We start from the raw sequence: 24,796 nt of genomic DNA, 5'->3' as shown, positions 1-24,796 counted from the left end.
CTGCAGCTGTCCGGTGCCCTCGCAGCCACTCACGGATCCTCCTGTCCCCTGTCGCCAGCTAGTTTCACTTTGCCGACAGGCCTGGCCCCACATAGCCTTCTACGCATTCCAGTCCGCAATAGCGTCCTGCATTGGGCGCTATTGGGGACAGGAAAGCATAGAAGGAGACGCGTGGCCAAGCCTGCACAGTAAGCCTATCGGTCAAAAATTAAAGTAGCTGGTGGCTAGCTAGAGGATCCGTGAGTGACGGCAGGGCACGGGACGGCTGCAGGGGGCTGGTAGAAGCCCCAGGTGAGTAAAACTGATTTTTTTTCTAGGCTTAAGGACCCCTTTAAAGGACAACTGTAGTGAGAAGTATATGGAGGCCGCCATATTTAGTTCCTTTTAAACAATACCAGTTGCCTGGCAGCCCTGCTGGTCTATTTGGCTGCAGAAGTGTCTGAATAACACTAGAAACAAGCATGCAGCTAATCTTGTCAGATCTGACAATGTCAGGAACACCTGATCTGCTGCATGCTTGTTCAGGGGCTGTGTCTAAAAGTATTATAGGCAGAGGATCAGCAGGATAGCCAGGTAACTGGTATTGTTTAAAAGGAAATAAATATGGCAGCCTCCATATCCTTCTCGTTACAGTTGTCCTTTAAGCCACAGTTCCCCAACCCTGTCCTCAGGGACCACCCAACAGTCCATGTTTTGCAGAAAACCACAAACATGCACAGGTGAGGTAATTAGTGTCTCTGCAGAGTTGATTAACTTCCTCTGTGGATTTCCACAAAACATGCACTGTTGGTGGGCCTTGAGGACAGGGGTGGGGAACACTGCAAAGTTTAAGCCATGCACCCTAAACAAGCCTGCAGATGGAATGTCTATGACAAATCTGACAATATTAGCTGCATGCTTGTTTCAGGTGTGTATTGTACACCCTACTGACCAGAAAGATCAACAGGACTGACAGGCAACTGGTATGGTTTAAAAGGAAATAAATATGGCAGCCTCCATAGGTCCCACACCTCAGGTTCACTTAATCAGTTCCCAAAAAATTGTTCTACAACTGGAGAGCCTTTATGAATGTTGTCTGGCCGAGTCTGAACAATGGTTTGCGTCCTGCGGTACCTACTTCCTATTTACGCTCTTGAAACCTTCCCTTAAAGTGAAAATAAACTTATGATATGATGAATTGTATGAGTAGTACAGCTAAGAAATAGAATATTAGCAGCAAAGAAAAGAGTCTCATATTGTTTTCCAGTACAGGAAAAATAAAAAAAAATCTTCAGTTATCTATGCAAAAGAGCTTTCCTGAGCTATTGGACCCACTGAGTTGAATACAGTCCTGTTTTCTGAAGCACTTAAAGCTAAAAAAAAAAAAAAAAAAAAAAAAAACAACAACAGATACTTACCTAAGGAGAGGGAAGGCTCTGGGTCCTATAGCCTTCTCGTTCCTTTCTCAGTCTCCGCTGTTAAGCGCCGGCTCCCCTGTTTAAATCCTCTGCCGATGGAGTCTTCGGAAGTCTTTGGGCGGGAAGTGCTCCCGAAGACAGGCGGCTCTGTACTGCGCAGGTGCGAGTGCGTGCTCGTGCAGGCGCAGTATGAACGCTCCCGAAGACAGGCGGCTCTGTACTGCGCAGGTGCGAGTGCGTGCAGGCGCAGTATGAACGCTCCCGAAGACAGGCGGCTCTGTACTGCGCAGGTGCGAGTGCGTGCTCGTGCAGGCCCAGTATGAACGCTCCCGAAGACAGGCGGCTCTGTACTGCGCAGGTGCGAGTGCGTGCAGGCGCAGTATGAACGCTCCCGAAGACTTCCAAAACCCCCACTCAGTGGCAGATAGCAGTATTTGACCAATTTGGCGGAATACTGCTACCGGAGGAGACAGCGCTGGAATGAGGGATCTGTGAGAGGAGCGGGAAGGCTCTAAAGGACCCAGAGCCTTCCTCATAGCCTTCCTTCCTCATCCTTCCTTCATAGGTTTGTTATTTTTCTTATCTTGGTTCCCATTCATTTTAAACAGCCAATAAACAGTGAGAGACAACTTGAGATAAAGTTTTACTGCAGGAAAGTTCAAATGGTCATTATCTCTGCTTTGTTTTATAGCTTAAAAGACAGAGTGTGGTTTTCAAACCTCAACTGTGACAATGATGCAATGTTATCAATAAAGCTATATAACTGAAAATAAAAATAGGAGACTCTTTTCTTTGCTTCTAACGTTCATTATCCGTAAAACACATACAATTCATTATATCACAAGTTTATTTTCGCTTCAGGATCCCTTTAATGGTAACTTTATAAATGTCCACATATTTATGCATCTAACTGTAGATCTCAACCCATTAAAGGATACCATAACTGACATGTGGCATAATGAGATAGACATGGGTATGTACAGTGCCTAGCACACAAATAACTATGCTGTGTTCCTTTTTTTTTTCTCTGCCTGAAAGAGTTAAATATCAGGTATGTAAGTGGCTGACTCAGTCCTGACTCAGACAGGAAGTGACTACAGTGTGACACTCACTGATAAGAATTTCCCCCTTTTTTATCTCTTTCTTGCTCTCAGAAGCTATTTTCTTCTAGGAAAGTGTTTTATAGTTGGAATTTCTTATCAGTGAAGGTCACACTGTAGTCACTTCCTGTCTGAGTCAGGACTGAGTCAGCCACTTACATACCTGATATTTACCTCTTTCAGGCAGAGAAAGGAAAAAAGGAACACAGCATAGTTATTTGTGTGCTAGGCACTGCACATACCCATGTCTATCTCATTATGCCACATGTCAGTTGTGGTATCCTTTAAGGTGCCTGATAGAAAAGGGATTTGTGTACAAGTGAATTCTCTGAAGATGGAAACCCTTCAGACAGAGAAGTCACTGTGTGGAGATTATCTGCCGTCATCTCGATATACTCTAGGCTGTAACGCTAAACTATTAAAAATGTCAAAATACAACATTGTTTGGCAACGTCTCATTTAGCCTAAAACGATATATGACTCACCCCGGCTATAGAGAACATCTAGAGAACGTCAGAGGTTCTCTGAAGATACAGATTGTTCCAGGAACAAAAAACGCTGCTACAAAAATTTACTGCTGGTCAAAGAGATTGTAAAGTTTCAGAGTTGATGCAAACTTTATGCAAATAATTATAGCTTGGAACCAGGCCAAACAAATGCAGCAGCTGTTGAATTGGACTGCAACATTGTTGAGCTTCATACATTTGCATAAAGTTAGTTTGCATCAAGACATAATGTTTTGCACGTCACGGACAATCCCTACTAGTATCGGGGGGAAAAGAAATGGTTCAACAAAAGTTGATGTTGTATAGGTGGTTTAGGGGAGGGGGCTTAACCCCCTCCCACACACACAGCCTACCTAATACACAAGGCTTCACAGGCCGTAGCCTAGGGCGGCTGCTGTTCAAAGGGGCACCTGGACATAGATAAGGGGGTTGCTGAATATAGAGGAGGAGGCTGCTTATGAGAAGTAACAGATTGATGAGGGGAGCTGTGCATGGATGAGAGGGGCTATTGTACATGGATGTTACACAAGGAAGAGGGGGCTACTAGGAACACAAAAGTTCTACTGATCATGCCAACAGCGCACGCCAAGACAGAGCGGCCTTCAAACAGAACACCGTCCGTCAAAGACGACCTGTACTGAAAAGAACAATGAATAAAATTGCTTTTTGTTATTGACATTAATTTATAGATAAATAATTCAGTGTTTTCCTATTGTAAAATATTTCCAGGTGATCCGTGGGGAATGTTTATTACTGAGAGTTCTATGCACAGAGGGAGATGCTGCTTGCTTGGCAGCTGAAAAAAAGCTATTATTTCATTATTTTATTCACAATGCAACGAGGTTTACAGACAGGATACTGTCAGGACCATGGTCATGACATCACACTGTGGGAGGGGTTTCACCACAATATCAGCCATACAGAGCGCCCTGATGTTCTATTGGAGAAAAGGAATAGATTTCTCATGGGAAAGGGGGTATCAGCTACTGATTGGGATGAAGTTTAGTCCTAGGTTAAAGTTCCTCTTTAAAGGACAACTGAAGCGAGAGGTATATGGAGGCTGCCATATTTATTTCTTTTTAAGCAATACCAGTTGCCTGGATGTCCTGCTGATCCAAATCTGAAAAGATTAGCTAGCTGCATGCTTGTTTCTGGTGTGATTCAGACATTACTGCATCCACATAGATCAGCAGGACAGCCAGGCAATCGGTATTGTTTAAAAGGAAATAAATATGGCAGCCTCCATATCACTTTCACCTCAGTTCTCCTTTAAAGAGAACCCGAGGTGGGAATTACTTTTACTATTGGGGCACAGAGGCTGGTTGTGCGCACTAACACCAGCCTCTGTTGCCCCATCGTGTGTCTCCATGTCCCCCCTGCTCGCCGCTATACCCCCCGCATTGCTGGCGACACGCAGCGTGTCGCCAGCTCAATGTTTACCTTGCGCTGTCTGTCAGCGCCGCTCCCCCGCCTCCTCCGCATCGGCGCCACCCGCCGCGTCACTTCCCTCCTATCAGCGGGAGGGAAGGGACACGGGCGGGTGCGCCGATGCGGAGGAGGCAGGGGAGCAGCGCTGACAGACAGCGCTAGGGTAAACATTGTGCTGGTGACACGCTGCGTGTCGCCAGCACTACGGGGGCTATAGCGGCGAGCAGGGGGGACATGGAGACACACGATGGGGCAACAGAGGCTGGTGTTAGTGCGCACAACCAGCCTCTGTGCCCCAATAGTAAAAGTAATTCCCACCTCGGGTTCTCTTTAAGTAACTTTTGAAAAAGTCTGCAAATTTTGTAAACAACAATTTTCTCTGTAAGTGAAAAGTTGGAGAAGGGACTAGGAACTTTTAAGTGACTTTTAGCACTCGTCCAATACATTTACGGTTTAGACTGGTGTATTATTTTTTTATGTTTAAAGGGATACTGTAGCGGGGGTCAGGGGAAAATGAGTTGAACTTACCCGGGGCTTCTAATGGTCCCCCGCAGACATCCTGTGCCCGCGCAGCCACTCACTGATGCTCCGGCCCCGCCTCCAGTTCACTTCTGGAATTTCAGACTTTAAAGTCTGACAACCACTGCGCCTGCGTTGCCGTGTCCTCACTCCTGCTGATGTCACCAGGAGCGTACTGCGCAGGCACAGACCATACTGGGCTTGTGCTATACACTCCTGGTGAGATCAGCGGGAAAGAGGACATGGCAACGCAGGCGCAGTGGTTTTCAGACTTTAAAGTCTGAAATTCCAGAAGTGAACCGGAGGCGGGGCCGGAGCATTGGGGAGTGGCTGCGCGGGCACAGGATGTCTGCGGGGGACCATTAGAAGCCCCGGGTAACTTCAACTCCTTTCCCCCCGACCCCCCCCCCCCCTTACAGTACTCTTTTAAACTTTGTAGTATCTCCCTTCAAGATGCAGCCTATTTTTCAGTTCTATAGAATAATGTGGAGAGAGTTTTATAGCGCAGTCTGTGTGGCATGTCCTCTAAGCTATCAAATTAAATAAACACATAAAAGCACAAATAACCCCTCCTGAATCATCTTTTCCTATAATGTGAACAAGCTCCTGTGAAAAGCACCCCCCTTTCATAAAGCATTATTATTAGGCAGCAGTAACACATCACAGGAGACACAACGCAGACGGTGAGGGCTTACCATGGTGTCCCGGCTGTTGGCGGCAGTACCTGTACACCGGCCAATGATCTTGTCAATGCATTTTTTATGTATGGCAGCATTGCACTCTGCAAGCAACAGAAAGAATTTGTGTCCATAACGAGAGATGGCAGCTTGTGGTAACAGAAACAAGGAGAGGAGACACAGAAACAACACGAGGGGACAGAATACAGGCGGAAGAGGAGCTAACCGGCACAGGCCGGAGCTTGTGGTAACAGAAACAAGGAGAGGAGACACAGAAACAACACGAGGGAACAGAATACAGGCTGGAGAGGAGATAACTGGTACAGGCTGCAGCTTGTGGTAACAGAAACAAGGAGAAAAGACACAGAAACAACACGAGGGAACAGAATACAGGCTGGAGAGGAGATAACTGGTACAGGCTGCAGCTTGTGGTAACAGAAACAAGGAGAGGAGACACAGAAACAACACGAGGGGACAGAATACAGGCGGAAGAGGAGATAACCGGCACAGGCTGCAGCTTGTGGTAACAGAAACAAGGAGAGGAGACACAGAAACAACACGAGGGAAAAGAATACAGGCTGGAGAGGAGATAACTGGTACAGGCTGCAGCTTGTGGTAACAGAAACAAGGAGAAAAGACACAGAAACAACACGAGGGGACAGAATACAGGCTGGAGGAGAGATCACTGGTACAGGCTGCAGCTTGTGGTAACAGAAACAAGGAGAGGAGACACAGAAACAACACGAGGGGACAGAATACAGGCTGGAGAGGAGATAACTGGTACAGGCTGCAGCTTGTGGTAACAGAAACAAGGAGAGGAGAAACAGAAACAACACGAGGGAACAGAATACAGGCTGGAGGAGAGATAACTGGTACAGGTTGCAGCTTGTGGGAACAGAAACAAGGAGAGGAGAAACAGAAACAACACGAGGGAACAGAATACAGGCTGGAGAGGAGATAACTGGTACAGGCTGCAGCTTGTGGTAACAGAAACAAGGAGAAGAGACACAGAAACAACACGAGGGGACAGAATACAGGCTGGAGAGGAGATAACTGGTACAGGCTGCAGCTTGTGGTAACAGAAACAAGGAGAGGAGAAACAGAAACAACACGAGGAAACAGAATATAGGCTGGAGAGGAGATAACTGGTACAGGCTGCAGCTTGTGGTAACAGAAACAAGGAGAGGAGACACAGAAACAACACGAGGGAACAGAATACAGGCGGGAGAGGAGATAACTGGTACAGGCCGCAGCTTGTGGTAACAGAAACAAGGAGAGGAGACACAGAAACAACACCAGGGAACAGAATACAGGCGGGAGAGGAGATAACTGGTACAGGCCGCAGCTTGTGGTAACAGAAACAAGGAGAGGAGAAACAGAAACAACACGAGGGAACAGAATACAGGCGGGAGAGGAGATAACTGGTACAGGCCGCAGCTTGTGGTAACAGAAACAAGGAGAGGAGAAACAGAAACAACACGAGGGGACAGAATACAGGCTGGAGAGGAGATAACTGGTACAGGCTGCAGCTTGTGGTAACAGAGACAAGGAGAGGAGACACAGAAACAACACGAGGGGACAGAATACAGGCTGGAGAGGAGATAACTGGTACAGGCTGCAGCTTGTAACAGAAACAAGGAGAGGAGACACAGAAACAACACGAGGGAACAGAATACAGGCTGGAGAGGAGATAACTGGTACAGGCCGCAGCTTGTGGTAACAGAAACAAGGAGAGGAGAAACAGAAACAACACGAGGGAACAGAATACAGGCTGGAGAGGAGATAACTGGTACAGGCCGCAGCTTGTGGGAACAGAAACAAGGAGAGGAGAAACAGAAACAACACGAGGGAACAGAATACAGGCTGGAGGAGAGATAACTGGTACAGGCTGCAGCTTGTGGTAACAGAAACAAGGAGAGGAGAAACAGAAACAACACCAGGGAACAGAATACAGGCTGGAGAGGAGATAACTGGTACAGGCTGCAGCTTGTGGTAACAGAAACAAGGAGAGGAGACACAGAAACAACACGAGGGGACAGAATACAGGCTGGAGGAGAGATAACTGGTACAGGCTGCAGCTTGTGGTAACAGAAACAAGGAGAGGAGAAACAGAAACAACACGAGGGGACAGAATACAGGCTGGAGGAGATAACTGGTACAGGCCGCAGCTTGTGGTAACAGAAACAAGGAGAGGAGACACAGAAACAACACGAGGGAACAGAATACAGGCTGGAGAGTAGATAACTGGTACAGGCCGCAGCTTGTGGTGACAGAAACAAGGAGAGGAGACACAGAAACAACACGAGGGGACAGAATACAGGCTGGAGAGGAGATAACTGGTACAGGCTGCAGCTTGTGGTAACAGAAACAAGGAGAGGAGACACAGAAACAACACGAGGGAACAGAATACAGGCTGGAGAGTAGATAACTGGTACAGGCGGCAGCTTGTGGTGACAGAAACAAGGATAGGAGACACAGAAACAACACGAGGGGACAGAATACAGGCTGGAGAGGAGATAACTGGTACAGGCTGCAGCTTGTGGTAACAGAAACAAGGAGAGGAGACACAGAAACAACACGAGGGGACAGAATACAGGCTGGAGAGGAGATAACTGGTACAGGCTGCAGGTTGTGGTAACAGAAACAAGGAGAGGAGAAACAGAAACAACACGAGGGGACAGAATACAGGCTGGAGAGGAGATAACTGGTACAGGCTGCTGCTTGTGGTAACAGAAACAAGGAGAGGAGACACAGAAACAACACGAGGGAACAGAATACAGGCTGGAGAGGAGATAACTGGTACAGGCCGCAGCTTGTGGTAACAGAAACAAGGAGAGGAGAAACAGAAACAACACGAGGGGACAGAATACAGGCTGGAGGAGAGATAACTGGTACAGGCTGCAGCTTGTGGTAACAGAAACAAGGAGAGGAGAAACAGAAACAACACGAGGGAACAGAATACAGGCTGGAGAGGAGATAACTGGTACAGGCTGCAGCTTGTGGTGACAGAAACAAGGAGAGGAGAAACAGAAACAACACGAGGGGACAGAATACAGGCTGGAGAGGAGATAACTGGTACAGGCTGCAGCTTGTGGTAACAGAAACAAGGAGAGGAGACACAGAAACAACACGAGGGGACAGAATACAGGCTGGAGAGGAGATAACTGGTACAGGCGGCAGCTTGTGGTGACAGAAACAAGGAGAGGAGAAACAGAAACAACACGAGGGGACAGAATACAGGCTGGAGAGGAGATAACTGGTACAGGCTGCAGCTTGTGGGAACAGAAACAAGAAGAGGAGAAACAGAAACAACACGAGGGAACAGAATACAGGCTGGAGGAGAGATAACTGGTACAGGCTGCAGCTTGTGGGAACAGAAACAAGGAGAGGAGACACAGAAACAACACCAGGGAACAGAATACAGGCTGGAGAGGAGATAACTGGTACAGGCTGCAGCTTGTGGTAACAGAAACAAGGAGAGGAGAAACAGAAACAACACGAGGGAACAGTATACAGGCTGGAGGAGAGATAACTGGTACAGGCCGCAGCTTGTGGTAACAGAAACAAGGAGAGGAGAAACAGAAACAACACGAGGGGACAGAATACAGGCTGGAGAGGAGATAACTGGAACAGGCTGCAGCTTGTGGGAACAGAAACAAGGAGAGGAGACACAGAAACAACACGAGGGGAACAGAATACAGGCTGGAGGAGAGATAACTGGTACAGGCTGCAGCTTGTGGTAACAGAGACAAGGAGAGGAGAAACAGAAACAACACGAGGGAACAGAATACAGGCTGGAGAGGAGATAACTGGTACAGGCTGCAGCTTGTGGTAACAGAAACAAGGAGAGGAGAAACAGAAACAACACGAGGGAACAGAATACAGGCTGGAGAGGAGATAACTGGTACAGGCTGCAGCTTGTGGTAACAGAGACAAGGAGAGGAGACACAGAAACAACACGAGGGGACAGAATACAGGCTGGAGAGGAGATAACTGGTACAGGCGGCAGCTTGTGGTAACAGAAACAAGGAGAGGAGACACAGAAACAACACGAGGGAACAGTATACAGGCTGGAGAGGAGATAACTGGTACAGGCTGCAGCTTGTGGGAACAGAAACAAGGAGAGGAGACACAGAAACAACACGAGGGGACAGAATACAGGCTGGAGAGGAGATAACTGGTACAGGCTGCAGCTTGTGGTAACAGAGACAAGGAGAGGAGAAACAGAAACAACACGAGGGAACAGAATACAGGCTGGAGAGGAGATAACTGGTACAGGCCGCAGCTTGTGGTAACAGAAACAAGGAGAGGAGAAACAGAAACAACACGAGGGGACAGAATACAGGCTGGAGAGGAGATAACTGGTACAGGCCGCAGCTTGTGGTGACAGAAACAAGGAGAGGAGAAACAGAAACAACACGAGGGGACAGAATACAGGCTGGAGAGGAGATAACTGGTACAGGCCGCAGCTTGTGGTAACAGAAACAAGGAGAGGAGAAACAGAAACAACACGAGGGGACAGAATACAGGCTGGAGAGGAGATAACTGGTACAGGCCGCAGCTTGTGGTGACAGAAACAAGGAGAGGAGAAACAGAAACAACACGAGGGGACAGAATACAGGCTGGAGAGGAGATAACTGGTACAGGCTGCAGCTTGTGGTAACAGAAACAAGGAGAGGAGAAACAGAAACAACACGAGGGGACAGAATACAGGCGGGAGAGGAGATAACTGGTACAGGCCGCAGCTTGTGGTAACAGAAACAAGGAGAGGAGACACAGAAACAACACGAGGGAACAGAATACAGGCGGGAGAGGAGATAACTGGTACAGGCCGCAGCTTGTGGTAACAGAAACAAGGAGAGGAGAAACAGAAACAACACGAGGGGACAGAATACAGGCTGGAGAGGAGATAACTGGTACAGGCTGCAGCTTGTGGTAACAGAAACAAGGAGAGGAGAAACAGAAACAACACGAGGGGACAGAATACAGGCTGGAGAGGAGATAACTGGTACAGGCTGCAGCTTGTGGGAACAGAAACAAGGAGAGGAGACACAGAAACAACACGAGGGGACAGAATACAGGCTGGAGAGGAGATAACTGGTACAGGCTGCAGCTTGTGGGAACAGAAACAAGGAGAGGAGAAACAGAAACAACACGAGGGAACAGAATACAGGCTGGAGGAGAGATAACTGGTACAGGCTGCAGCTTGTGGTAACAGAGACAAGGAGAGGAGAAACAGAAACAACACGAGGGGACAGAATACAGGCTGGAGGAGATAACTGGTACAGGCCGCAGCTTGTGGTAACAGAAACAAGGAGAGGAGACACAGAAACAACACGAGGGAACAGAATACAGGCTGGAGAGTAGATAACTGGTACAGGCCGCAGCTTGTGGTGACAGAAACAAGGAGAGGAGACACAGAAACACCACGAGGGAACAGAATACAGGCTGGAGAGTAGATAACTGGTACAGGCGGCAGCTTGTGGTGACAGAAACAAGGATAGGAGACACAGAAACAACACGAGGGAACAGAATACAGGCTGGAGAGGAGATAACTGGTACAGGCTGCAGCTTGTGGTAACAGAAACAAGGATAGGAGACACAGAAACAACACGAGGGGACAGAATACAGGCTGGAGAGGAGATAACTGGTACAGGCTGCAGCTTGTGGTAACAGAAACAAGGAGAGGAGAAACAGAAACAACACGAGGGAACAGAATACAGGCTGGAGAGGAGATAACTGGTACAGGCTGCAGCTTGTGGTAACAGAGACAAGGAGAGGAGAAACAGAAACAACACGAGGGGACAGAATACAGGCTGGAGAGGAGATAACTGGTACAGGCTGCAGCTTGTGGTAACAGAGACAAGGAGAGGAGAAACAGAAACAACACGAGGGAACAGAATACAGGCTGGAGAGGAGATAACTGGTACAGGCTGCAGCTTGTGGTAACAGAAACAAGGAGAGGAGACACAGAAACAACACGAGGGGACAGAATACAGGCTGGAGAGGAGATAACTGGTACAGGCTGCAGCTTGTGGTAACAGAAACAAGGAGAGGAGACACAGAAACAACACGAGGGGACAGAATACAGGCTGGAGAGGAGATAACTGGTACAGGCTGCAGCTTGTGGTAACAGAAACAAGGAGAGGAGAAACAGAAACAACACGAGGGAACAGAATACAGGCTGGAGAGGAGATAACTGGTACAGGCTGCAGCTTGTGGTAACAGAGACAAGGAGAGGAGACACAGAAACAACACGAGGGGACAGAATACAGGCTGGAGAGGAGATAACTGGTACAGGCCGCAGCTTGTGGTAACAGAAACAAGGAGAGGAGACACAGAAACAACACGAGGGAACAGAATACAGGCTGGAGAGGAGATAACTGGTACAGGCTGCAGCTTGTGGTAACAGAGACAAGGAGAGGAGACACAGAAACAACACGAGGGGACAGAATACAGGCTGGAGAGGAGATAACTGGTACAGGCTGCAGCTTGTGGTAACAGAAACAAGGAGAGGAGACACAGAAACAACACGAGGGAACAGAATACAGGCTGGAGAGGAGATAACTGGTACAGGCTGCAGCTTGTGGTAACAGAAACAAGGAGAGGAGAAACAGAAACAACACGAGGGAACAGAATACAGGCTGGAGAGGAGATAACTGGTACAGGCTGCAGCTTGTGGTAACAGAAACAAGGAGAGGAGAAACAGAAACACGAGGGGACAGAATACAGGCTGGAGAGGAGATAACTGGTACAGGCTGCAGCTTGTGGTAACAGAAACAAGGAGAGGAGACACAGAAACAACACTAGGGAACAGAATACTGGCTGGAGAGGAGATAACTGGAACAGGCTGCAGCTTGTGGTAACAGAAACAAGGAGAGGAGACACAGAAACAACACGAGGGAACAGAATACAGGCTGGAGAGGAGATAACTGGTACAGGCCGCAGCTTGTGGTAACAGAAACAAGGAGAGGAGACACAGAAACACCACGAGGGAACAGAATACAGGCTGGAGAGGAGATAACTGGTACAGGCCGCAGCTTGTGGGAACAGAAACAAGGAGAGGAGACACAGAAACAACACGAGGGGACAGAATACAGGCTGGAGAGGAGATAACTGGTACAGGCCGCAGCTTGTGGTAACAGAAACAAGGAGAGGAGAAACAGAAACAAGACGAGGGGACAGAATACAGGCTGGAGAGGAGATAACTGGTACAGGCTGCAGCTTGTGGTAACAGAGACAAGGAGAGGAGACACAGAAACAACACGAGGGAACAGAATACAGGCTGGAGAGGAGATAACTGGTACAGGCTGCAGCTTGTGGTAACAGAGACAAGGAGAGGAGACACAGAAACAACACGAGGGAACAGAATACAGGCTGGAGAGGAGATAACTGGTACAGGCTGCAGCTTGTGGTAACAGAAACAAGGAGAAAAGACACAGAAACAACACGAGGGAACAGAATACAGGCTGGAGAGGAGATAACTGGTACAGGCTGCAGCTTGTGGTAACAGAAACAAGGAGAAAAGACACAGAAACAACACGAGGGAACAGAATACAGGCTGGAGAGGAGATAACTGGTACAGGCTGCAGCTTGTGGGAACAGAAACAAGGAGAGGAGAAACAAAATACGAAATACACAAAACAGAACTTCAAGAGTGATGACTGGAGGATGGCACTCACTAAGGATGATCAATTAGATGCTAATCATTTCTCCTTGCATTCAAATTTCATGTAAATATTATGCAGTTTGAACTTGGACCAATAAACACCGACAGGAAGTTATTTGATTGGTCCAGTTTCAAACTGCATATATTTTACATGAAATGTGAGTGCAAGGCGAAATTATTTGCATCTCATTGATCATCCCTATCGATCGCATATCAGCAATCCCACCCGGAGGACTCGCTTGTGCGCAGGACGAGAGCGATCAGCGGCAGATTAACCCAACTCATCCTCTCCTGTAACAGGTAATAGTTAATGAGAATCCGGCCTCCCCTAAGGAGACGCCGCTGAGGGCTCAGCCGTGATAATGACTGACGCGCTCATCCTGCCGCGCATCACGCAAGCGAATCAATGGCGAGACTCTCTACACAACGGGGACAATGTTCCCGAGAAAAACAATGACTCCGAAATCCATCATTACTGCAGCAGCGGGACTAGAGACTTCAGCAAGCAAACAATCAATGGAACTTACGTCTGCATTTGTAGCCCTGCTTGTTCAGCCCCCTGAAACATAAACAGAGAGAGAATCGTCAGGTTAGCGCTGCAATATGCGAAAAATTATGCCCCTAAACCAGTGTTTCTCAACATCATATTGGTATGTACCCTTTTTAAAACCCTGTAGTCACCAAGTACCCCCCAGCATAGTAAACATTATCACAAGTAGCCCGTGACAAATATAGATTTAATCCTAGTACATGATAATTGGTTCTAAACCATTTCCAAACATTTACTATTGCTTTTATTTAGCTAAAATACTAATTTGGTGTTGTTTAAATAAGATTTATCATTTTCTAAAACTCTACATTTGTTATTCTTGGTTAAAGTGAACCAGAAACGAAGCACCCTCATGTATTTTACCATATATATCAGTGGGAACATTAGAGAAACCACCTACCCTGCTCTCTGTTTCATCCTTCACTGCTCAGCCTGCTTGTTATCAGTCCTGATAACATCCCGACTGAGCATTCAGTCTGGCTTTGCTCAGGAATCATAGCTGAGTCATTATAGCAGAGCCAGAAGGGGGCAGGCTTGGGCTTGAAAATACATCACAGAAAACAGACTCTGCTATAATGATTCCTGAGCAAAGCCAGACTGAATGCGCAGTCGGGGATTTTATCTGGGCTGAAAACAAGCAGGCTGAGCAGTGAAGGATGAAACAGAGAGCAGGGTAGGTGTTTTCTCTAATGTTCCCACTGATATATATGGTAAAATACATGAGGGTGCTTCATCTCTGGTTCACTTTAAGTATATCAAGCCTGGGTACCCTCGGAACCATCAGAAGTACCCCCTGGGGTACGCGTACCACACATTGAGAACCTAGGCCCTAAACAGTGATATTTACAGTGAACCGTTGCATTTTCGTCAAGATCTTTCAGATCGAAAGAACAGATCGTATTTAATCGATCCACGTCATTAAAGAATCCAACTTGTGATTGCAACTAAACTTGTTGATCATATCTATGAAACAAATCAACCAGATCTTTATGCAAACTATCGATAATGCCATTGTTCAGGATCGATTGGACCTACCATATTACCGGTATCTGTTTTCATACAATCAATTCGAAAGATCTGACCGAAAATACAATTGTCCACTCAAAATTGTACCATTAATGGGAACCTTTAGACATATAATAATCAATTAGACATAGATGTTGATTAGGAAAAAAACAATCAATGTCTTGCTAGATGTGAAATTACAGTAACTTGTAGATTGAACATTGACTAGAAAAGGCTGAGCTGATATCAGATAGAAATGTGTACCTGCATGCGCATGCGTCTGTAAAAGTGCATGGCACCTGCATGTCCTTTCACGATGGTAAGCTAACTGGTGTCCCCCTCCCCAGTGACGTAGCTAAGGAGCTCTGGGCCCCGAGGCAAGTTTCACAGTGCCCCCCCTCCCCCCAAGGGCAAGGACAAGAAGGGGATGGGGAACAGTTTGTAAATGATTACCACTATTCAAAGCATCTATAAAAGCGATTATTACCAGCACAGGACCAATAAAGAGCTAATACTGTGGTTGAGGGAGGGCCCCTCTGGCTTAAGGGCCCTGGTGCGGTCGCAACCTCTGTGCCCCCTATTGCTACGCCACTGCCCCTCCCCCAAAATAAAAATATGAAAATGATCTATTATTGATTATAAAGCACCAACATATTCCATTGCGGTGACAAATGGTAGAAAATGCCACAAAACGCGCACACACTCACCACACAAAGTCTTTGCACACACACCCAAAGTGTTTGCACACACACACTCACCACACAAAGTCTTTACACACACACACACAAACACATACACACACACACGAAGTCTTTACACACACACACACACACACACACACACACACACACACACACACACACACACACACACACACACACACACACACACACACACACACACACACACACACACCAGACGAAGTCTTTGCACACACACTCACCACACAAAGTCTTTGCACACACACACACACCACACAGAGTCTTTGCACACACACACTCACCACACAAAGTCTTTGCACACACACACTCACCACACAAAGTCTTTGCACACACACACACACACACACCACACAGAGTCTTTGCACACACACACTCACCACACAAAGTCTTTGCACACACACACTCACCACACAAAGTCTTTGCACACACACACTCACCACACAAAGTCTTTGCACACACACACACACACACCACACAAAGTCTTTGCACACACACACTCACCACACAAAGTCTTTGCACACACACACACACACACCACACAAAGTCTTTGCACACACACACACACACACACACACACACACACCACACAAAGTCTTTGCACACACACACTCACCACACAAAGTCTTTGCGCACACACACACACACACACACACACACACACACACACACACACACACACACACACACACACACACACACACACACACACACACCAGACAAAGTCTTTGCACACACACTCACCAGACAAAGTCTTTGCACACACACTCACCAGACAAAGTCTTTGCACACACACTCACCAGACAAAGTCTTTGCACACACACTCACCAGACAAAGTCTTTGCACACACACTCACCAGACAAAGTCTTTGCACACACACTCACCAGACAAAGTCTTTGCACACACACTCACCAGACGAAGTCTTTGCACACACACTCACCAGACGAAGTCTTTGCACACAGAGCAGAACGTTGGCTGGCCGAAGAAGGTGGCGATGAATTCATGGTTCTTGATGTAGTGTATTTTGGCTTGTTTGATGGCTCCTCTTCTCCTGTTGATGGTCACCAGGCCCTCATCCTCTCGCACGGACTGCTTGCAATCTATGGAGGAGACAACGGCAGTTAAGTCAGGAATGCGTCCAAAGGACACGCGGCCGGCGCAGCTGGAGATGTACAGTCATCGTCGAAGTGTCCACAATTCATGTGCTTAGTGGCACAATTAACGCGAATCTGAAGTGAAAATAAACTTATGAAATAATAAATTGTATGTGTAGAGCAGCTAAGAAATAGAACAGAGTCTCATACGCTTTCCAGTTCAGGAAGAGTTAAGAGACTTCAGTTATCTATGCAAAAGAGCTTCTCTGACCCAACATGGGTGGAATACAGTCCTGTTTTCTGAAGCACTTATACAAAGGAACAGTGAAAGACAACTTAAGATGAGGTGTTTTTTTTTGCAGGAAAGTTCAAATAGTCATTAGCTCTGCTCTGTTTCATGGTTTAAAATACAGAGAGTAGTCTGTAAACTGCAAATATTAAAGAATGATGCAATGTTATAAAATACAAAAAGCTATATAACTGAAAATATAAAATAAGAGAATGCTTTCTTTGCTACTATGTTCTATTAACGTATTACACATACAATTCATTATATCATACTTTTTTTTTGCTTTAGTGTCGCTTATAATAAAATAATAATAAAAAAAAGAATAAAAAATAAAATAAATGCAAGATTCTCCAGAGCATCGGTATAGACTGCCTTCAGTTCCGGAGGTCACAGAAATATAAAGATGATTCATTTAGTATCAACACATACAGCCAGAGCAAACAAAATAAGTGTATTAAATGAGACAAGACAGAAACCTTCTACACATCGCTTCTCTGCTGAGAATCCACCGCTCGGCTCACCGCAGGGACAATCGCTGCACTTTATAACACCACCAGCAAAACGCAGACAAATCCAAGCATCCCAGGTAAAAAGGTGCTTTCTGCCACAAAACCACAAACAATACACTCATACAAAACACCACAATAAACTTCAGACACAACATAACACCGCAGAGGTCTCCCGGAGAGGCAGGTGCAGACAGGCGAACCACAACTTCCTCCCGGGGACACACAGAGGATATACACAGAGGGGACACAGTACCGGGGGACCTGCGGAGGGCGGACACGGCTCCCTGCATGCTGGGGCGGCTTGGCTGCGACGGTACTCTGCATAGACAGAGAGACACAGCCTGCTGCGACTGACAGAGACTCGCATGGGAGGAGGAGGAGGGGAGACAGGAGGGAGGGAGACCCAGAGCCCTTTAAGGGAAGTGCAGAGCTGAGAACTGAGAAGTAACAACACTAAGGCCAGAAACCCACTGGGAGCGCTTTGTAAGCGTGAGTGATTTGAAAAAGCTCTTGGTAATGCAATGCTATGGGGGATTTTTATAAAATCACATCGCTCAAGTGGGATCACACCCATAGCATTACATTAGCTAGAGCTTTTCAAATCACAAAGCGCTCAGAAAAGCTCTGCTAGTGGGTTTCTAGCCTAACGCTTTCCAAGACAACAGAGTGACATGTACTCTTCACACCATCATCACGGTCTGACCATCGGGTATGGGGGCGGGTTCACAAAGCTTTTCTGGAGAATTATCTCACCTACTTATTAACTCATGCTTCATCTCTCCTTATTTGACTTAGCTAAAAATCGATCTCTCATTCAGGTAGATTCATCAAAGTGCAGTAAACCTACTGCGCACCAGCAGCGGGGGATAAATTAGTACGCGCACTCTACTCGCGGTCCTGGCAGCGTAGTAAGCACTCTTTACCAGTAGTTACGGCCAGTCCTGAACGCCGCGCAATAATGACATAGTGTGACCGTGATACTTCACTAGCGCTAATTAACTGATATAATTCACTAGGGCGACCACTACTACATTAAAGAGGAACTCCAGTGAAAATAATGTAGTAAAAAAAAGTGTTTATTTTTTACAATAATTATGACTAAAAGATTTAGTCAGTGTTTTGTATTGTAAAATCTTTCCATTCCCTGATTTACATTCTGACATTTATCACATGGCGACATTTTTACTGCTGGCAGGTGATGTCACTGGAAGGAGATGTTGCTTGCATTTTTGGCAGTTGGAAGCAGCTGTTATTTCCCACAATGCAACAAGGCTCCCACAGTGTGACGTCAGCACCATGGTCATGACATCACACTGTGGGAGGGGTTTCACTACAATATCAGCCATACAGCGCCCCCTGATGGTCCGTTTGTGAAAAGGAATAGATTTCTCATGTAAAAGGGGGTATCAGCTACTGATTGGGATGAAGTTCAATTCTTGGTTACAGTTTCTCTTTAAGTATGATAGTAGTAAACTATCGGTAACTGAAGTTTCGTGGACGCGCTATGTCACTATTGCATTAGAAGGATCAGCCGTAAGTAAAGAGCGCGTGCTATGCTGCCAGGACCGCGTGTAGTGTGCTCACGTTAATTTATCCCCCGCTGCTTGTTTGTTGCACTTTGATGAATCTACCTGCATATTTGACTTAACTCATGGTTTACCTCTCAATAAGCCTGATGCTCTAATTTGTGATATTGGCGTGCAGAGACCGCAATATTACCATTACTACCAGCAAGGTTTACCGTCAGTTATGCATTTAGCGCAACTCGCAATACTCAAGTAGCGTGAATGTTGTTACAGTAACACTCGTTAGCACCGCTTGTTACCGTAGCAATACTCACGCTATTTAAGTACCTCGGGTCGTACTAACATGCAGTATTTGCTGCTGTAAGGGAGGGTAGTATGCGCTGTGTGCACAGCTGTATTACCGCAATTATGTACATCCGGCCCTTCATCTGTTTATCTGAAGAATTATCCCTTCTTATCTATTTACCTCATGCATTCGCCACACCCAGCGATTTTGTGGGTAATTGACCATCCAATTCGATAACTATTACCAAATTGGATAACAAGAGACCAATTCCCAAGAACTTTCATACTGAAAATCGATCAGGAAGCTGCCTTCAGTGTATGGGAAGCCGGCAGATCTTACTCTAATCAGAATCGATCAGAGAGAGATCCGTTTCTAGGTCAATCTGCTTATATCTGAGATTGAAGAGATTTACAAGACTTTTTCTTAATGCCGTATACACACCATACAATTTCGCTGTCAGATCGATGGATCAATCCTTATTTGCATCATGTCAGATCGATCGATCAGAAGCAGATTAATTTTGAGATCAATATGGCACAAAATTGATCCCTTTTTTAATCCAGAAGTAGATCGGCCATGCTGGAAATGATCAATCGATCTGTCAGGAAAATTACATGGTGTGTATACAGCATAAGGCTGGCACACACCATGCAATTTCCACGTCAGATTTTAAATCAATCGTATGCATTTATTTCAAATTCTAAATCAGATTTCTGATCATTTCTCTGAATGGATATAGATGGAAAAGGAATGGGAAGGACATACACAGAACATTAGCCAGCATTTTGATCAATATTTTTCTTCATGTCCAATCTGTTTCCATTTGTGAAAGATAGATTTTAAAGAGAAACTCCGACCAAGAATTGTACTTCATCCCAATCAGTAGCTGATACCCCCTTTTACATGAGAAATCTATTCCTTTTCACAAACGGACCATCAGGGGGCGCTGTAGGACTGATATTGTTGTGAAACCCCTCCCACAAGAAGCTCTGAGTACCGAGGTACTTCTGGCAGTTTCCTGTCTGTGAACCTCATTGCATTCTGGGAAATACAACTGTTACAACTGCCAAAAGGGCAAGCAGCAGCTACACCACCTGCCAGCAGTAAAAATGTCTCCATGTGATAAATGTCAGAATGAAAATCAGGAAGATTTTACAACGGGCAAACACTGACTAAATCATTTGTACATAATTATGGTAAAAAATGAAGCACTTTTTTTTATTACATTATTATCACTGGAGTTCCTCTAAGTTGGGATCAGTTGCTGGCTGCCATATTTCTTGGCTGGGATGCCTGGGTGCAGGTGGGGGTGGTTGGGTGCTGGCAGGGCCAGGATTTGAAGAGAAAATTGTATGGTCTGTAGCAGCCAATAGAACTTTCACAGATCCGTTCTTTTCACACAGCTATTGATCCCAGTTTCCCGCTTCATACGAATCTAGCTTGATTCACAATGAGTCAGGAACGACTGAGCCAAGGTCATAATGAGAGATTATTATCATTTCAAATCCCATTAAACTTTACTGCCAGTCGTACGAAGCTTAGTACAGAGCCAATCCAAATCAGCAAGAAATACGACGGATCGCCCAGAATCCGAGCTGCGAATGATCTCCAATAAATATGCACGCGAGTGGGAATTATTCCCGTCTCATTGACGATCTCCACAGCCGAGCGACCCGTTCTGCTCCATGGAGAGAGGAAGGAGGACGACTAGCAGAGCGAGTGGTTCTTATTGAACAACGATCAAAGCTAGCGTTTCTTTGTCATTTGTTAGGTGGATGGATAGTGTAATGGTTAAGGGCTCTGCCTCTGACAGATTCTCGGGTTCGAATCTCTGCTCTACCTGTTTAGTAAGTCAGCACTTCTTCGGTAGGAGACCTTAGGCAAGTCTCCCTAACACTGCTACTGCCTATAGAGCGCCCCCTAGTGGCTGCTGCTCTGGCCTAACACTGCTACTGCCTATAGAGTGCCCCTAGTGGCTGCAGATCTGGCCTAACACTGCTACTGCCTATAGAGTGCCCCCTAGTGGCTGCAGCTCTGGCCTACCACTGCTACTGCCTATAGAGCGCCCCCTAGTGGCTGCAGCTCTGGCCTAACACTGCTACTGTCTATAGAGCTCCCCCTAGTGGCTGCTGCTCTGGCTTAACACTGCTACTGCCTATAGAGTGCCCCCTAGTGGCTGCAGCTCTGGCCTAACACTGCTACTGCCTATAGAGCGCCCCCTAGTGGCTGCTGCTCTGGCGCTTTGAGTCCGCCAGGAGAAATGCGCGATATAAATGTTATTTGTCTTGTCTAGACTTTTAGTCTAGTCATTTAGTGATTGGTCATGATCGATTGTCAATCTCGTGGGACAGTTGTACTGTTGTGATAGTTTTTTTGCACAATGCAATCAAATGCAATCATGTCTAAAAATTAAAATCAGCGTGTGTGTGGAGGAACTTGTCATTTTGCAAATAAATCGAATACTAGATTCCCAGTCCTGCCCACCCAGCTCACACAACTGGCATCAGCGACTCACTAAGTTCTGCTAAAAATGGCCGTAGTTAGAGTGGAGCTGAACTCTTGCACAGGACAGAAGGAAAACAGAGACATGCACCCTATATGCATTGAGAGAGTTTAGCCTAATTACCCCAAATCAGTGACTAATGAACTATGTAATTTGATTCTTCAGCTGTGTCAGCTGACTGCCATGGCAGGGAAGCTAATTTGCAAACACGGGATGTTAACCCTATGTCTGCTTCCATGAAAGCAGGAAGTAGACACACTGCCGATTGATTGCAGGATTTGTATTAGCTGTAACATAGAAATGTTTTTCTTTAAATATTATTATGCTGTTTTCAGTACAGAGAGGAAGCTCTGAGTTCAGGTCCGCTGTAACAGTAGCAGAAAAGGACATCTTAGTTGCAAAAACAACTTCAAGGTCACTTTTTCGTGCATTCACTGGCTTTCAGGGAACTAAATGGTTAACACAAGCTGTATCTGCAAAAACTTCACACCTAAGGCCTGGCCATGAGCAAGGTGTGAGATTCTAAACTCAGAGAACACAGCATTATCTCCCAGAGGAGCGAGAATTCACAGCACTGTGTACAAGTGGCCATAACCAGCCAAACAGAAGAGCAATGCGAACGCCACACAGCGTATCGCGGGGTCTCCACCAATCACGCCAGTAACCAGCCAAACAACTAAGCAATGCAAACACCACACAGCGTATCATGGGGTCTCCACCAATCACACCAGTAACCAGCCAGACAACTAAGCAATGCAAACACCACACAGCATATCGTGGGGTCTCCACCAATCACACCAGTAACCAGCCAGACAACTAAGCAATGCAAACATCACACAGCGTATCACGAGGTCTCCACCAATCACATTACCAGTAACCAGCCAGACAACTAAGCAATGCAAACACCACACAGCATATCGTGGGGTCTCCACCAATCACACCAGTAACCAACCAGACAACTAAGCAATGCAAACATCACACAGCGTATCGCGAGGTCTCCACCAATCACGTTACCAGTAACCAGCCAGACAACTAAGCAATGCAAACATCACACAGCGAATCGCGGGGTCTCCACCAATCACGTCACCAGTAACCAGCCAGACAACTAAGCAACGCAAACACCACACAGCGTATCGCGGGGTCTCCACCAATCACAGGTTACCAGTAACCAGCCAGACAACTAAGCAATGCAAACACCACACAGCGTATCGCGGGGTCTCCACCAATCACACCTCACCAGTCACCAGCCAGACAACTAAGCAATGCAAACATCACACGTTACCAGTAACCAGCCAGACAACTAAGCAATGCAAACACCACACCATGTTGCGGGATCTTCCCCAGTCGCACTTACCTGTGTCCACCAGTAACCAGCCAGACAACTAAGCAATGCAAACACCACACAGCATATCATGGGGTCTCCACCAATCACACCTCACCAGTCACCAGCCAGACAACTAAGCAATGCAAACACCACACAGCGTATCGCGGGGTCTCCACCAATCACACCAGTAACCAGCCAGACAACTAAGCAATGCAAACACCACACCGTGTTGCGGAGTCTTCCCCAGTCGCATTTACCTGTGTCCTCCAGGAAGTATTGCACGGACATCAGCACCTTGGCCTGGGGCTGCAGGTCCAGCTGTGGGCGAGAGGGGCATTTAGGAACCCAGCAAATTGAGTTATTCGTAACGCCAATCTCTTGACACGCAATGCTCACCCAGAACTCTGATTTGCCGTTTCCTTTCTTGCACCGTTCAGCAAGCGTGGACACCCCAACCGTGGCCTCAGAAAGGGGGTCCTCCGCCGCCTTCATCAGCACGATCTGGATAACGCGGCCCTCGTAGATGTGGGCGTCAAACGCAGACTTCCAGTCTGGATACATGGTGGGCTTCTTCTGCACCAACGTCTTCCCTCTCTCTGTAACAAACATACAAGGTCAGGTGGGGAACTGAAAACACACCACCTACGGAGGAAAAGCCAAGGATTCTGGATTGCATGCAAATTTCATGCAAGCTGTATGCAGTTTCAAATTTGGTCAATAATAATAAAATAAAAAAAGCACTAGTTGGTGGCACCCTATAAAACACCTAAAAAGTTTAAATGGAACCTAAAGTGAGAGTGTTATGGAGGCTGACATATTTATCTTCTTTTAAACAATACCAGTTGCCTGGCTGCCCTGCTGATCTATTTGGCTGCAGTAGTGTCTGAATAACACCTGAAACAAGCATGCAGCTAGTCTCGTCACATCTGACAATGCCAGAAACACCTGATCTGCTGCATGCATGTTCAGGGTCTGTGGCTGAGAGGCAGAGGATCAGCAGGGCAGCCAGGCAACTGGTATAGCTTAAAAGTAAATAAATATGGCAGCCTCCATAGCCCTCTTGCTTCAGGTTTCGAAGAGGCTTCTTCCAGCACCTAGCAGTCTATTTGGTCGCTCACTATAGTTCCGCTACCCACCAGGGTGCCGATATCTCCACCAAAATATCCACCACGGTGGCCACAATGGTGGTCAAGTGCTGCAGTTCACAAAGACTTAGACTGTTCAAGCACAGAATGCTCCTGGCCTCGCCCACCCACGCATGCCACACCCAACCATGCATGCATGCCACACCCACCCACGCATGCATGCATAGTATAGCATGGAACACAGGTGTGGTCAGGGATCAGGGAGGGGACAGCGGAACCCTGTATAGACTGTAGGGGTTGGAGGAAGCCCCAGGCGAGAAAATCTAAAATTAACCCCCATCCCAATACACCTTTCAAGAACAAACCAGTTCAAGCACTTAAAGGGGCACTATGGCGAAAAATTAAAAATACGTGCAAACACATACAAATAAGAAGTATGTTTTTTCCAGAGTAAAATGAGCCATAAATAACTTTTCTCCTATGTTGCTGTCACTTACAATAGGTAGTAGAAATCTGACAGAAGCGACAGGTTTTGGACTAGTCCATCGCTTCATAGGGGATTGTCAGGGATTTATTTATTTCCAAAAGCACTTAGTGAATGGCAGTTGCT

At 46.6% G+C, this 24,796-nt stretch overlaps 1 protein-coding gene across 2 annotated transcripts in view; it reads right to left on the bottom strand.

Annotated features, from left to right (window-relative positions):
- Positions 1-24,796, bottom strand: part of PRKCD (protein kinase C delta) — a 119,310-nt gene that overhangs the window by 18,723 nt on the left and 75,791 nt on the right. For both annotated transcript variants that reach the window (XM_068251974.1, XM_068251975.1), the window contains exons 3-7: positions 23,498-23,697; positions 23,359-23,419; positions 16,511-16,670; positions 13,824-13,855; positions 5,646-5,731 (exon numbers count right to left, since the gene is read on the bottom strand). In XM_068251974.1, the coding sequence (XP_068108075.1) occupies positions 5,646-5,731; positions 13,824-13,855; positions 16,511-16,670; positions 23,359-23,419; positions 23,498-23,697 (539 nt within the window). The remainder of the gene's footprint in view (positions 1-5,645; positions 5,732-13,823; positions 13,856-16,510; positions 16,671-23,358; positions 23,420-23,497; positions 23,698-24,796) is intronic.

This window comes from Hyperolius riggenbachi, chromosome 9 (assembly GCF_040937935.1).
Source record: "Hyperolius riggenbachi isolate aHypRig1 chromosome 9, aHypRig1.pri, whole genome shotgun sequence".
Classification (NCBI taxonomy): domain Eukaryota; kingdom Metazoa; phylum Chordata; class Amphibia; order Anura; family Hyperoliidae; genus Hyperolius; species Hyperolius riggenbachi.
Note: the sequence above shows the minus strand (reverse complement) of the source record. Positions and strands in the feature narration are given on the sequence as shown.